At 43.9% G+C, this 16,374-nt stretch overlaps 1 protein-coding gene across 3 annotated transcripts in view; it reads left to right on the top strand.

Annotated features, from left to right (window-relative positions):
* TLN2 (talin 2) overlaps window positions 1–16,374 on the top strand; it is a 463,814-nt gene that overhangs the window by 420,458 nt on the left and 26,982 nt on the right. For all 3 annotated transcript variants that reach the window (XM_055278272.2, XM_055278269.2, XM_063638847.1), the window contains 2 exons: window positions 4,148–4,333; window positions 8,494–8,601. In XM_055278272.2, coding sequence (XP_055134247.1) covers window positions 4,148–4,333; window positions 8,494–8,601 — 294 coding nt within the window. The remainder of the gene's footprint in view (window positions 1–4,147; window positions 4,334–8,493; window positions 8,602–16,374) is intronic.

Raw genomic sequence — 16,374 nt, 5'->3', positions numbered from 1 at the left:
GTCTGATCACAGATTCAACTTTTTTGGGGAAGAGGGATACCTACCTTTGCTGCCAATTGTTCTGTACCTTTAAAGGGTCACTTGCAAAGGCGACCTAGAGCACTAGAAACAATAGTAGAACAATTTTGCAGGGCTTTAGTGACAGAAACTTGGGTTTTCTTGTCATATCGTTAATGAATCTAGCCTTGATTGATGTTGCGCTCAGTTCATGCTTTAAAGGAGAATCTAAAAAATACAGGAGTAACTTAAAAGCTGGTGGTGCCTTAAGTACCACTGCCTGGCACTTGCCTGGCTGCACAGGCTGGGTGTTTGCTACCAAAATCTGGACACAGCTCCTTTTTTGTTATTTGTTTATTTTTTATTTTTGTGGGTACATAGTAGGTGTATATACTTAGGAGTTACATGAGATATTTTGATACAGGCATGCAATGCATAATAATCACATCAGGATAATTGGGGTATTCATCATCTCAAGCATTTATCCTTTGTGTTACAATCCACTTATACTCTTTTAGCTATTTTTAAATGTACAATTAAATTATTTTTTACTATGGTTACCCACTGTGCTATCAAACACTAGGTCTTATTCATTCTTTCTATTTTTTGTACCCATTATCCCTCGCCACTTCCCCACCCCTGACCTCCCACCTCCGTACTACCCTTCTTAGCCTCTGGCAACCATCCTTCTACCCTCTATCTCCATGAGTTCAATTATTTTAATTTTTTCAGTCACAAATAAGTGAGAACACGCAAAGTGTGTCTTTCTGTGCCTAGCTTATTTCACTTAATGACCTCTAGTTCCATCCATGTTGTTGCTAATGATAGGATCTCATTTTTTTTTTTTTCCTATGGCTGAATAGTACTCCATTGTGTATGTGTACCACAGTAGCCAAGATTTGGAAGCAACCTAAGTGTCCATCAACAGATGAATGGACACACATATACAATGGTACACACACACACACACACACACATATATATATAATATTGAAGAGATATCTGCACTCCCGTGTTTATTGCAGTTTACTTCATATATATGATCTTGGCTATTGTGAATAGTACTGCAATAAATATGGGAGTGCAGATATCTCTTTAATAAACTGATATCCTTTCTTTTGGGTGTATACCTAGGAGTAGGATTGCTGGATCACAAAGTAGCTCTAATTTTAGTTTTTTGAGGAATCGCCAAACTCTTCTCCATAGTGGTTGTACTAATTTACATTCCCACCCACAGTGTACAAAGGTTCCCTTTTCTCCACATCCCTGCCAGCATTTGTTATTGCCTGCCTTTTGGATATAAGCCATTTTAACTGGGGTGAAATGATGTCACACTGTAGTTTTGATTTGCATTTCTCTGATGATGAATGATGTTGAGAGCCCTTTCATATGCCTGTTTGCCATTTGTATGTCTTCTTCTGAGAAATGTCTATTGAGACCTTTTGCCCATCTTTTGATCAGATTATTATATTTTTTCCTATAGAATTGTTTGAGCTCCTTACATAGGTTAGTTATTAACCCCTTGTCACATGTGTAGTTTGCAACTGTTTTCTCCCGTTCTGTGGGTTGATTGTTTCCTTTGCTGTGCAAAAGCTTTTTAACTTGATGTAATCCCATTTGTCTATTTTCATCAGCTATACTATCCTGGAGTAAATGTTTTTTTCCTTCAGCACTTTAAATATGTCATGCCCCTCTCTCCTGGCCTGTAAGGCTTCCACTGAGAAGTCTGCTGCTAAGCATATTGGAGCTCCATTGTGTGTTATTTGTTTCTTTTCTCTTGCTGTTCTTGGGATCCTTTCTTATCCTTGACCTTTGGGAGTTTGATTATTAAACTCCTTGAGGTAGTCTTCTTTGGGTTAAATCTGGTTGGTCTTCTATAACCTTCTTGTACTTGGATATTGATAGCTTTCTCTAGGTTTGGGAAGTTCTCTTTAAATAAACTTTCTACCCCGTCTCTTTTTCTACCTCCTTTTTAAGGCCAATAACTCTTAAATTTGTCCTTTTGAAGCTATTTTCTAGATCCTGTAGGCATGCTTCATTGTTTTCTATTCTTTTTTGTCTCCTCTATGTTTTCAAATAGCCTGACTTCAAGCTTACTAATTATTTCTTCTATGTGATCAGTTCTGCCATTAAAAGACTCTTATGCATTCTTCAGTATATTAATTGCCACTTTCAGCTCCAGAATATCTGCTTGATTCTTTTTAATTATTTCAATTTATTTGTTAAATTTATCTGATAGGATTCTGATTCCCTCTTTGTGTTATCTTGAATTTGAGTTTTCTCAGCACAGCTCTTTTGAATTCTTTGTCTGAAAGGTCACATATCCCCAGGATTAGTCCCTGGTAACTTATTTAGTTGATTCGGTGAGGTTATGTTTTCCTGGATGCTTACAGGCGTTCATTTGTGTCTAGACATTGAAGAGTTAGGTATTTATTATAGTCTTCAAAGTCTGGGCTCGTTTGTACCTGTCTTTCTTGGGAAGGCTTTCCAGGTACTCGAAAGGACTTGGATGTTATGATCTAAGCCATATCTGCATCAAGGGGGGGCACACCAAGCTCAGTAACACTGTAGTTTTTGCAGACTCACAAAGGTACCATCTGGATGGTCTTGGATAAGATCCAGAAGAATTATCTGGATTACCAGATAATTACTTTCTCCCAAACAAATGGAGTCTCTCACTCTGTGCTGAGCCTCCTGAAGCTAGGGGTGGGGTGACACAGGTACCCCTGTGAACATAGCTTCTGACATGCATAGGCAGGCCTAATGGTGGTGATCAAAGAGACTTGAAATTTGGAGCCATCCTGGGAAACTACAGACACATGGGTTATTCTAAGTATACCGGTGTGATTTAAAATTCACCCAGAGGCCAGGCGTGGCAGCGCACACCTGTAATTCCAGCACTTTAGGAGGCTGAGGCAGGAGGATTGCTTGAGCCCAGGAGTTTGAGCCCAGCCTGAGCAACATAGAGAAACCATATCTCTGTGAAAAATTAAAAAGTTAGCCGGGTGTGGTGGCATGAACCTGTAATCCCAGCTACTCAGGAGGCTGAGGTGGAAGACTCACTTTAGCCCAGGAGGTCAAAGTTGCTGTGAGCCGGGTTGACTGAATTTTATTCTGGCTGAATAAAATTCACCCAGATCGTGGGTTTCCATGTAGCACGTGCCATGAGGGCCACATTAGTGTGAAGGACTCTACGTGCGGCCTTCATTCCGCTGTAGCATTCAAGGGTGAAGTGGGGATTTGGGGTCCTAGACTGCTTAATTGCAGTTGCCCATTTTCAGCAGTGATGTTTGGCATTGGTTGGCATTCTGTGGGATGCCAGCTGAGCCCACTCTTCTGCATCAGGGAAGTCTTCCTTGCTGAAACATGGTTGCCTAGGCTGAAGACAGGGCAGCCCCACCTAGGCTAGGGGCCCTCATGTAGGGACAGATGCACATTCAGCACATACCCAGGGTACCAGTTGCTCATGTTAGAGAGCCAGAACAGATGAGCATGAAGCAGAAATGGGATATTGACTTACCATGGTGAATTTATTTCAGCCTCTCTAAAGGGGGTAGGTGGGTGGGTTGCTAAATAACTCACAGTGTCACCATGGCGCACTCAACATGAACACCTCTGCACAATTATGCAGTTATATTTATAAGACAGGCTAAGAATAGAGGGAACTGATGCTTCATTTCCCCCAACCTCACATCCCCTCAGAGAGAGAGAGGTGAGTCCTGAGTGATGCGGCCAGGTCAGTCCTGCCCCGAAACCAGCACTGGGACTGAGAGTTTATGGAAACTGCCAAAGCACCAGCAGGGATGGCGGAAGAGAACTATGAAGCCATACAACAACCTTTCACAGGATGGGTAGTGTGTAAATATTGGGTGTCAGTTTCTGCAGACCAACAGGTTAACACTCTAGATACATCTCCCTCACTATATTGTTCCCGTGAATGCTTAGTGTAGGTGCAAGATGTTTGTCCATGAGAATCTTCAAAACAAGAACCATATTACTGTACTCAAATTTCTAATTTCCTGCCATGTGACAGTTCCTTCCAGTTACTGGCTCAGTTTTCAGACACAAGCTACAGCCTGGTTGGAGAAGAATAAATTATTTTTTTCTTTTCCTTTTTGATTTTTTTAACCTCTCTGTTTCTGACTTCCAGGTGTTCCAGTCAAAAGACGTACCTGAAAAGACATCATCACCTGAAGAATCCATAAGGATGACGAAAGGCATCACCATGGCAACAGCCAAAGCCGTGGCAGCTGGGAACTCGTGTAGACAGGAGGACGTGATTGCTACTGCCAACCTGAGCCGGAAAGCCGTGTCAGATATGTTGACGGCTTGCAAGGTAAAGACCTTGGCATTGTTTTGGATGGATAGATGATTCTCTGTCATGACTGGGTTGCTTGGTGTAGTCTGAAAAACGGGAGGGGCTCAGAACCTTAAACTTTGTAATAAAAATGCACACAGGGCCAGGTGTAGTGGCTGATGCCTGAAATCCCAACACTTTGGGAGCTGAGACAGGAGGATCGCTTGAGACCAGGAATTTGAGACCAGCCTGGACAACATAGTGAGACCTCATCTCTTAAAAAAAGTTTTTTTTTAGATAACCAAGTGTGGTGGTGTGTACCTGTAGTCCTAGCTACTCAGAAGAGTAGCTATGGCAGGAGGATCACCTGAGCCAGGAGTTCAAGGCTGCAGTGAGCTATGATTATGCTGCACTCCAGCCTAGGTGACAGAGCAAAACCCTGTCCCTTTAAAAAAAAAAAATGCACACTGAATATGGCATATGCACCAGCCTGTGGGAAATGACTCTCTAAGGCAGTTTTGTGTTTGAGAGGGGATGGAGTCAGCCCTGCTGGCCCTAATCCTCCCCCTTCTTTCTAGTTCTTCCTTAATAGGCAGGAAGCCTTCTTGCAGAGTGTGGTGGAGGCCCCTCCGAGGGTGGTGGATAGGGATTGCACCTCTTGGTTCCAGCTCCTGCAAATGGAAACTGTTCGCTCTTCCGCTGGACCCTTTCTTATCCCCCATAGGTCAGCCACTGTGCACTAGGGGAGGTGTTGCCATCCCTGGTGAGGAAGTGAGTTGGAGGAATACAGCAGAACTTGGAGAGCTACTTTGCGCAGCCTGTGCTAGGCATCTTGGAAAAATTCCTCTGCTCCTTGGGTAGATAGTTGGAGCAACTGCCGTGAGCCTGTGCTTGGTGAGGGAACTGTGGAGACCCAGGGCCTGGAACCTTTATTTTTGATCTATTAGGAAAGTGAACTATAAGAGCCCCCACCCCAAGCCCTCCCCCTTCTAGGGACAGCCTTGCCCCCAGGGACTCTGGCTTCCGCTCAGCAATCAATTGATGATCCCCTGCCATGGTGAGTGAGGGCAGAATTGAAGACCAGCTCCTACAGCATGGGGTCTCAGGGAACAGAGCCATTCTTTGTGGTAAAGTGAGTTCTGCTGGAGTTGCTGCTGCAAGATCCAACTCTTATGGCTTCTTGGTGGCTCCTCAGAAGTCAAGAGGGAGGTAAGGGAGGGGGCGATGACAGAATTTGCGTGCAAGGGCCTGGCCCTGGGAGACAGTACCACATTTACACGACCCGTGGGTGTGATGGAGGGTGGAGAGAAGAAGGTGGGTTGGAAAAGACAGGGCTGGAAAGATTCCGCTTTCACACAGGACCCGGGGCTTGCTAGGTCAGGGAGTTAGGACTCTCTTTCCTGAGGCTACAAGTATTGGCCACTTTGATATGCTCAGTGGAGTCCACCTACCATAAGAGAACTGCCAAAGGGGTTACATCCTCAATCAAAGAGTAGTATTTTCCTAGCAAGATAAGGCCTGCATGCATCGTGGTGTACACACATGGCACCTCAAAATTTTAGGAGAGCTGTCATATATATTCTCTCATTTGATCCCGTATGAGAAAGGTGAGAGTAATTATTCTATTTGTTACATGATGAAATGGGCTCAGAGAGAGAAGTGGCATGACCAAGGTCGCACAGCTATTTACTGTCAGAACCAGAACTGAAATTAGCTCTCCTGATTCCTCAGCCACTGTGTTTCTGCTACTCAGGGCCTCCCAGATGTAATGTTCAAGGTCGCTATGGTTGATGCATGACAGATGCTTTTGTCCCCAAGCTACAGACATGAACAGGGGAAACTGAACAGAAAAGAAACCATGATTAAATGGTCTTTTTAAGGGGAATGGAGCTCAGATTTTTAAGTCTCTCCTAACGTGTGCTCCCCTGTTTTCAGGGGAGGAGCTCAGGTAGAACAGTGTGGGTGCTATTTGCCCATCCTCAGCTCCTCTCTGTCATCTCCACCCTGGGACACGTTATCTGGGCTTTGCAGGACAAGATAGCAGCCAGAGCTCTGAAGCTTGAGTGTCAGCTTCACACACCAAAATCAGACTCGACAGGAGTCACTGCTGAGCCCCGATGGTCCTGTTAGTATAGGACTGACTTAGCGAACTCACTAACATTTCTGTTTCCCTTGTCTCCTGTACCCCTCACCCCTTTGCAAAAGGAAATGAGGCCTCTGGCCGAAAGGGAGCACGTGCAATAATGCGTAGACAGGAAACGTGGGGTGCTGAGTGGTGGTCAAGACGGAAGCCTTACATGCCAAGCAGAAGGGCCGAGTCGCCCCAGTCCAGTTCTGCCTTTTCCCTGGCTACCCTACTCAGCCCACACACGGAGGGGCAGAAAATTACATACTGGCTCATCTTAGAATGGAAGGATTACTGCAGTTCCTTAGGCAGAGAGAAAGACTTACCTAAACCCTAAGTTAATTCTCATGCATATTTCTTTCTAGTCTTACTTTCGTGTGCACATGTGTATATTAGATGTAATTTTATGTCTACTATTATAATTAATGTTATAAAGCTATTTCTGTGTTGCTATATGGCTGACTTTTTAATGACTACAAAATACCCTTAATGAATATTATCTTCCCACTGTTGACAGATATTTAGGCTGTCTGCATTTTTAAAAAATCATGAACTTTACTGCAGTAAACATCTTTGGGCATATCTGTTTTTTTCTGTGCTTTGGATTGTTTCCTGAGGCAAGATTCCCAGAAATAGAATTAGTGGGTCCAATGGTATAAGAGTTTAATTAGTGCCAGATTGTTCTCCCAAAGGGTTCTACTCTGTTACAGAGCCCCCAGCAGTGCATGCAAGCACCTCAGCTCCACCTCTCCCACTCCCTACACACGGGCTTGCACATAACCTGCTGGAAGTGACTCTGAGTAGCATCCGGGCCTGTGTCTTCCCACAGTGGTGTCTCATCAAACAGACGTGGGGCCTTGTGCCTCACCGTTCGAGGCACAGGGGTATGAGGATGAACAACAAGTGATGGTGGGTGGCTGGGAGTATGGCTCTTGGTTCCTGCCTCTGAGCCCATTAGTCCTCAGATGAGGAAAACCTGGCTCGTACATGACATGCTGGCCGTGAGAATTAGCCCCACTCTGTCCAGGGATTGGGGGTAAGTCAAGGGGGTAGCCCAAGGTATTCCCATCAGCACTCCCATTCCTAGGAAGAGAGGTTTGAGTGGATAAATATGAATCCTGGTCTTCCCCCTCAGCTTTCACCTTTTATCCCAATGTGTGATTTGTATTTGTCCTGATTAACGATATCTTTGTAGTTTTATGTATTTCTGCAAGCCCCTCAGTTTCTTTCCAGAGGGAAGCTGTAGAAGGAAGGGGTAGGGTTGCTAGTTTTAATAAATAAAAAATAGGGTGTCCCATACTTGCTAAAAATTTTTTTTCATTGATTATCTGAAATTCAGATTTAACTGGGTGCATTTTATCTGGTGACTCTGTGAATGGGTATCCCTTCAGAAATGATGTAATCATGAATGACTCAAATTAGCAGGTCATAAGTACAAGAAAAAAGCTCAAGATGCTGTGTTAAGCATGTGTGCTGGTTTGTGTATCTCGACTTTTGTATAATATGAGATGAGTTATGGTGCCTCTAGGGTACTGGGGAGCTAGCTATCTGAAGTTTCCCAGGAGCTAGAGGGCCCTGGTCACAGAGACCTCACTGACTGCAGCATGGTCAGGCCCAGGGATGAGAGCCTGGGCTTAATTAGCCTGTGAGCAGAGAGGGGCTTTCAGGACTCCTTAAGCTGCTAAAGAGAGGCAAAGCTGACCCTAGGTCAGTACGTCTCCAGCTGTAAGCACTGATCATGAATCTTGCCTGGATATTTTTGTGCATGTGGAATTTTTTTGCATTTCAAAAAAATGTGGGGTGGGAAAAGGAGGAACAAAGGTCCAGATTGAGCTGTTTCTATCATTTGGCCCCAGGGCACTAACAAAGTCTACACACAGACTGCATCAGAGGGCCTGCTGTGGGCAGGTGGGAGGTGGCAGGAGGACGTAGAGGAGAGATACCTCTTCTGTCCAGGGAGTCAGGGCAGTTTCTCAAGGTCACCAGGGTTAAGGTCTCCGCCTCTGAGTCTAGGACTGCCCAATACTGCCGGCTTTTCCCATGTTAAGATTTCAGCATTCCTTTCTCTCTCCAGCAAGCATCCTTCCACCCTGATGTCAGTGACGAGGTGAGAACCAGAGCCTTGCGTTTCGGGACGGAGTGCACCCTCGGCTACTTGGACCTCCTGGAGCACGTCTTGGTGGTAAGAAAGCACATGAGTCAGGGCTGGGGAGTAGCTGTGCCCCTCTAGCTGCCCTGGCTGATTCGAACTATGCTTTCCTTGGGAAGACCTCTCTCAGAGCCCTGTCCAGTGCCACTGTGAGGCTGAGACTGGATTGAACTGGAATCTCCCCTGATGCACTGATCCAGCACACTGAGCTAAAAGTGCAGTCTGGATGAAGTTGCAGTTAGAAGTCAGGAAAGCCCAGTTCTCTCATGCACCTAAAAGGCAGGAATAGCATGTAAAAGGAGGAGGGAGCAGAGTGAAGGACAAAGTGGGCGGGCGGCCAGTGCCAACCTGAAAAAGTATCAGGAGGTCTTGTTAGGAAACCCCCAGTACATCCCGCAAGGACATGGAAGGCTTCTGACGGAGCCATGCCAGCCTCCGTGGCAAGTGAGGGAGGCTGCCAGTGCTACAAGTGGCCCATCAGCCCTTCACAACTTCCTCCCATCCTCGAGTGAATGGCTTAGATCCCATCGAGAATGACTCCCCCAGCCTAGGGTGCCTAGTGTGGAGCTGGGTTAGGAAGGCATAAGCAGAAGACACCAGGCAAGGGTGTAGATGGTCATGGCTGGTGGGCTGCCCACGTGGGAGCCTCAGTTTGTGCAGTTCGTACGGAGGCTTGACTCGCTACAGACCCTAAGGACCAAACCACAGAGCACCAAGAAGTAGGTACAATGTGTATCTGTCTCCGTTGAGTTCAGTAGCCATGTTTAGAACCATGTAAGGTCTAGGGCAGGCCTCGATAGTCAGGGACACCCCCAGAAGAGAGTTGATGATGTCTCCCCTCCATCACTGCCCTTGCTCTTACCAAACCTAACAAGAGAGATCCAACAAGCCACGTTTAGATACATAATTCACATATCTAGAGGAGGAATGTCAAGCCCTTCATTTGCTGGGCATTCTCAAGTTTTCTCATTCTGTCCTTGTGCAGCCATGAGGCTTATAGGCCAACAGAATGATCTGAGACCCAGCAAGCTTGTCCCTTGGTCAAAGTCACCCACCTATTCAGCAACAGAGCTGGATCCAAATCTCAATTCTTACTATTCCCAGCTCTGGGCATTTTACTGCCTCCTTCTTAGAAATAAATTATCTTCTGATGCTAAACATTTTAGGTCATTTAAGGGATCATTATTTTTATTCTTTATCCAGGTAACTATGGTCAATTCTGAAGTGCATTTTTTGGGAAAGTAGCCAGTCTGGGGTTACTGACATTGAGCTCCCAAAGTCTGAAGCCTTGTAAATAGAGATCAGCGTATCATATGTAGGCCAAAGAAAGACATCTTAGCCAGTCAGCATTCACAGGCAAGAGCCTCTAGCTAGACAGGTTGGGAAATAGTTAAAGTGTTCAGTCTGTAAGTGTGCCTAGCAGTAAATGGAGGTTAAAGAGAATAACACCAGCAAAGCTTTCCAAAGACCTCTTTTTCATTATGGAACAGTATATTCTGAGTCATATAGAACCTTGTTATAACTAAAAATTGGACAATAGGGTGCAATCAGTAGATTTAGAAGCTTCAAGTTCAAATCCTGGTTCTGCCACATAAGTAGCTACATGGCCACTGTGTTGTCTGGGGTGCAGTTTCCTCAGATGTTAAACAGGCAGTTTATTAAGGACGAAATGAGCATGTCTGCAAACCTAGGGCTTTGTGGCCAAGCTAACATTTGCTGAATGCCTTATTAAAATCTGCCGAGAGCGGTGGCTCACGCCTGAATCCCAGCACTTTGGGAGGCTGAGGCTGGTGGATCACTTGAGGTCAGCAGTTCAAGACTAGCCTGGCCAACACTGTGAAACCCCATCTCTACTAAAAATACAAAAATTAGCCAGGCATGGTGGTGGGTGCCTGTAATCCCAGCTACTCAGGAGGCTGAGGCAGGAGAATCACTTGAACCCAGGAGGTGGAGGTTGCAGTGAGTCCAGATCACACCACTGCACTCCAGCTTGGGTGACAAAGCAAGACTCCATCTCAAAAAAAAAAAAAATAATAAAATAAATAAATAAAAATCTGCCACTGGGAAGGTGCCATTTCTGGCTGGTGGGTGGTACTTGCTAACGGTAGGCTTGCAGCAGCAGTGCCCTCTGCCTCCTAAATGGGAGCTCTCCCCCTATGCTCCATTTTTCTCCTTATTTCTTCTCTCTCGTGCTTTTGCTGTTGTCTTGTTCATTTGGGGGGAAGGGAGGAGATACAGGGATCCTCGTATTTCCATTTCACTTCTCCCCAGTTCCATTTCTTAGTTGAACCATATTTTCTGCAGCACCTGTGCAGCATTGATAATGTACATGACATCTATGGGTCCAGGCCCTGCACACATGGGCCTCAGGTTGGCAATCTGTACGTTTGCCCTTGGTGAGTCATTTAACAAGAATGTCACCGTGTGGGGTCTGCCTCCAGCTTTATGTCTGACACATACAAAGGCCTGGATGGAAATGGAGTGAAGGTCTCCCCTTTCACTCTCCAGCAAAAATACAGCTGTTAGGGGAGAGGAATTCTGTCTTCCTAAGGAAGGGCAGGTGCCAGCACTTGTCTTAGGGAGAAGTTTCTCTCAGGGGAAAGGAAAATGGAGCTCTAACAGAGTCACTTCCCTGACTGCATGCCGACTCTAAACCCTATCCTAGTATCCGGGAATGAGGTGTTGGATCTGCTCAAGTGCTTCCTTTCTCGTCACTTTCCCTCTCCATGCCCACCTTGTTTGGGTGAGCAAAATAAGACAAGGCTGTCTTGTGTGTATGGTGTGCATCTGTCCGAGGGGCGGGCAGATGGCTGGCCTCCGCCTGAGGGGAGGCCGAGAGGCCCAGGATCTCTAGGAACATTACAGAAGGTCTAGGAACTCTCCCAGGCCACACATTCAGAGGCTCCTGCTTAGTGGCCACCCAGTCGCTATGTCAACATCAGCCCTGATGGTAAACGGCAGCTTTTTCTGTAACAGGAAGAAGGGCACTTGCTGCAGGGAGACCCACCATCACAGGTCATTCAGGAGGTTTCATCTCATGGAGGCTGGAGATTGGAAGGAGGGAGAGTGACCACTACTTTCTTTGCCAGGGCCTAGGCAAGCACAGATTGCACTTTGTGGCCAGACGTGCTTCTCTGGTGACCATTGACATTTTAGTTGATTGATTTTCTGTTATGGAGTCTTCCTTGTATTTTCTGTAGAATCAGGACTCTTAAATCTTATGTGTTACAAACTTGGGTGGTTGATATATCTGTTAAAAACCTGCCAGCTGAGTTTCTTGTCCTCATTGTATAGAATTATTGTCATTGTAGTTTGTAACTATGGTAGAAATATCAGTGTCCTAGTTCTCTAAGGCCATTCAGAGGTTTAGCGTAACTGGTACTAAAATGAAATCACTAATAGGAAGAAAAGCTAAATGATAGTAAAACTATTCCTATAAAAGAAACAGAATCCATCTCATTTTTTGCAATAAGGATTTTTCCCCCTTGAGACTGAAAAGATCCAAATATATTTTAAGGATAAAATTGTCAAAAGTTAGCAACTAAGTATGAGAAGCAATGAAAAGGAAGATTAAAAGTTACCTCCAAAGTTCTCCAGCTCCAAGATTAGGATCACGGTAATGCTAGTGACAGAGCAAGACAGAAGAAAGGGAGATTTTATAGATAAATCTATAAAATTTACAATGTGCCTGAGTTTAATTAGGCACACTGTACATTTGATACATTCCCTAGATGTAAAGATGGAGGACATATAGTTCTAGTGCTGGCAGTTGAAGGCTTTTATTCATGCATATGGGTTTGTTTGTTTTTTTGGGACGGCGTTTTGACCTTGTTGCCTAGGCTGGAGTGCAATGGCGTGATCTTGGCTCACTGTAACCTCCGCCTCCCGGGTTCAAATGATTCTCCTGCCTCAGCCTCCCAAGTAGCTGGGATTACAGGCACGAGCCACCAGGCCTAGCTAATTTTGTCTTTTTTATAGAGATGGGGTTTCACCATGTTGGCCAGGCTGGTCTCCTAACCTCAGGTGATCTGCCCGCCTTGGCCTCCCAAAGTGCTGGGATTATAGGCATGAGCCACCGGGCCTGGCCAATATGGGGTTTCATTAAGAGCATACAGTATAAAAGACAGACATAAAAGAATAGAGTCAAGGCTAGATCTTGAGAAAACATGAATCAGTAGAAGGCAGGAAAAAAATTGGAGAAATAATGGAAAAAAGGGGACTTCAGAAATATTCGCTGAAAGAAGGGGAATATAAGAAAAAGACTTATGATTTGGGCTTTATGGTTGATTCATTAAGTCATCGTTTATTTTATTGACTTCCTTCTATAGACCACACAAAAGAAATGTAAGCTAAGCACATAACGGCCCTTGCCTTCAAGTAGCTCCTAATCCATTTATAATCTAGTTAGTCTCCCTCAGTGGTCTTGGTTGTTGTTTATAGAATGTTAAAGAGTGAAACAATCAAAGATAAAACTATCAAAAAAAAAAAAAAGAATTTTCCCCCTTGAGGGTGACAAGTGCTGATGGCTCGGACATTCAAGGATGTGAATGAAATAGCATTATTTATTTATTTGTTTATTCATGTTCATGTATTTTTGTTCCTTAAAAAGCAAGACAGTCTTTGAAGAGTATTTTCTAATAAAAATATAGGCAGAAGACAAGGCTCTGTTTCTAGGGAATTATCATAAACATAGAAAAAATACAAGTTCCTGGTGAAAAATTATAGAAACCCCCACAACAGTATTCAGTCACCTAAATTGTGGTGACATTGGTCATTGTCTTAGGTCTGCTGCCAAAAATAAGTTCGCATTCACACCGTTAGCTTTAACTCCTAGAAATCTGGGTTAAAATAAGGATAAGAAAGAGGAGTATTGTTTCACACTGAGGGTCCTGCAAGCAACAAGACTGACCGGCCAGTGCTGTAGGAAGATCCAACAAGAAATGAGGAAAATGAGAAAGCCCAAGCCTGGGAAGTAGTGTTCATTTTCAGCAGGGATTCTAATGACAATCAGAAAATGAAAGCCAAATTGCTAATCTAGAGAAGACATCAGAATTTTGTTGAAATTCTTTTTAGGGTAGAAGAAAAGAATATCTACTAAAATTTGATTAGTTATTTGCAGGTGATAGATTTAAAAAGCAATTAAAAACTGGAGATTTTGATTCTGTCTGTCTCTCTCTCTCTCACACACACTCACTCACTCACTCACTCTGCCCTTCACTCAGTTCTTTGGTCTCTGCAGAAAGACTCTGTGTGATCATATGACCATGGCCTCTCCGTTCTGGAAAAGAGTTGACTTAAACCAGGCTGTACCTGTAGATCTTAGGGTAGTCTTCCTGAAATGCTTGGAAAATTGATCCCCTGTTTTTAACAGTTCGAGGAGAATCAGTGGAGATTCCTGAGAGCTGAAGAAAGGTCAGATAATTGTTCATTTTTTACAAAAAGGGAAAGAGAAAATTCCAGAAATCAAGGTTTAGAGAAAGTGTCCAGCAATCTGCAGAAATAAGTTGAGGTCGTTTTCAGGTGGTACATGGAGAATCGGGGATCCTCTTCAGTGAGCTGCTTTTCTTAAATCTCGGCACATAAAAATATGCATGAGTTTATGGTGTCTTAGCCTTGTCCTGTTAAAATATCTAGAGCCAAGGATTCTTAGCCTTTTTTGGTTGGTTTGTATATTTTAGTTTTTCTTTGGAAAATGCTTAAATAAATACAGAAACTAATAGCAGCATCCATGTACCCACCATGTATGATTGACTAATTTTGTTAAAGTTCATCCTGTTTGCTTCAGATGCTTATATTTTAAACAAACATACCAATAATAATACATTTTGTATCTATTCCCCCTCCCATTCTCTCTTTCCCTCTGTTATAGATGCCAATGACTATCATGATTTCAGCATTCTTCATCTTTTGTGGGTCATGGGCCCCTTTGAGCTAAAAGCCCTGGGTCATTTCTTGCCTTCTGCAACCGTCATCAAAGAAACATCAGCACAGACACACAGATTGATCCCCAAACTGTTAAGAGGAGTCACAGGCCCACAAAACCTAGTTAGAACCTTTTGGTATTTACAGACTCCAAATGGAGAACCCCTGGCCTGGGGAATCCTTTAGAGAATTCAGTTAACTCTCAACAAACACAGGATCTAATTTGGACAGAGCCATCTCCCCGCTGCCCTGAGAGCTGCTTTATGACGCTTCAGAGATGTCCATTTGAATGATGGTGGCCTCCTGCATTTGCTGTTTGCTGGTTTATCATAGAGGATTTGTATTGCAGGACAAAAAGCCGCTGCTTTGCCTCTGCAATATTCACAGTTCAATATTTGCAGTTCAATATTTCTGCAAAACCAGTTTGAGATCTCTGGCAGGGCTAAAATTATCCTCGCTTCCACTGGCAGAGCTTTAATTTGGATCTGTCTATTGTCTGCTGTCAGAAATCATGTTGACTTAATGGCAGAATAAAAATAGAACTCCTCTTCCCCTCCGTTATCTAAAGCTCGGGTTCTTTATCAGGGCTGTTCCCTGTCTGAGGGCCGTCATGGTGTACACTTCTCACCAAGGGCGCTCTTTTTAGAGACAGAAGTCTTTCATCATTCCACTCTGGGAATGTTGGTAGAAGTATGTGAACAAACATCCTTCCCTTGTCTTGAGCTTAGGGGAAAATCATTCAGTCTTTTGCCATTAGTTATGAGTGTCGGCACCATACCTTTACCCTTTGCTTATTCACGCTGTGTTGGCCACTTTAGAGAAACCATTTAACAATGCCTGTGGACTGCTTAGCTACTGAGATCCTGAGCCATAACTATTAATAACCTGGTAGTCTTACAGCATATATTGTTTCAGACAAATATGGTACAAACCTTTTGCAATTAAGTGGTGACAAATGCCACCATCTAAGTCTAGAGCAGTGGTTTACAACTATTAAGAGTCACCCAGGGAACTTAAAAAATTCTTAAGCCCAGGCCACACACCAGAAGAATTTTATCAGTAGCTCTTTATATATATATTAATTTGTATAATCTCACCACAGCTCTATAAGGGAAGAGTGTTGTGGTCACTTAATAAACTGAGACTTAGAGAGAGGATAAGTACCTGTACACAGGTACATTGATATTGACTGCTGAACCTGTGCCTAACTAAATTGCCTGCCCACTGGCTGTCGTGGAAAGTAAAAGGCATTTATCCCCCTTCCTTCTACTTCTCCACTGCTCTAGTGTTCTTTTGGAACTGGTCTAGGAAGCCATCATAGTAGGACTTGTCCCAATAATGTATTGGTCTACTTTTCACTCATTAATTCATTTGTTCATTCAAAGGTCTGTGCTGAGTTCTTAATATCTGCAGAATGATATATATATATATATATATAGGCCCTAGTGTGAGAGAAGGAGAATCACAGAGCAGCTGGAATCATCATGGAACAGCAGCAAATACGAAAGAAGTATAAAAGATTATAAGAGGAGGGAAGATGAGGATAGATACATGTGAAGTAATGCTCAAAGATTATTGACTAATCCATTTGTGCGTACGCATAATGTCGTCTGTACACTGCCGTGTCTAGGGCTGGTCATCGTGTAACCCATTGACTCCTCTCATCGGTTTTTTTCTAAGCTTTCTTTATAGTCATGGTGCAAAGGGGTTAGTCCTGGTGTCTAAAAACCATCTTTCCAGATTGCTGAGATAGACTGTGCTACCTGGGCAGGGGAAAGGAGTGTGGGGCACCAAGAAGGGAATTAACATTTAATGAATGTCTGTTGTATTCCAAGCATTGTGAGAAATACTCCCCATGTGTTATTCCATTCGATCTTTTTGTTT

This window comes from Symphalangus syndactylus, chromosome 5 (assembly GCF_028878055.3).
Source record: "Symphalangus syndactylus isolate Jambi chromosome 5, NHGRI_mSymSyn1-v2.1_pri, whole genome shotgun sequence".
NCBI classification, from domain to species: domain Eukaryota; kingdom Metazoa; phylum Chordata; class Mammalia; order Primates; family Hylobatidae; genus Symphalangus; species Symphalangus syndactylus.
The sequence above is the reverse complement of the archived record's forward strand: the minus strand, read 5'-3'. Positions and strand labels throughout refer to the sequence as shown.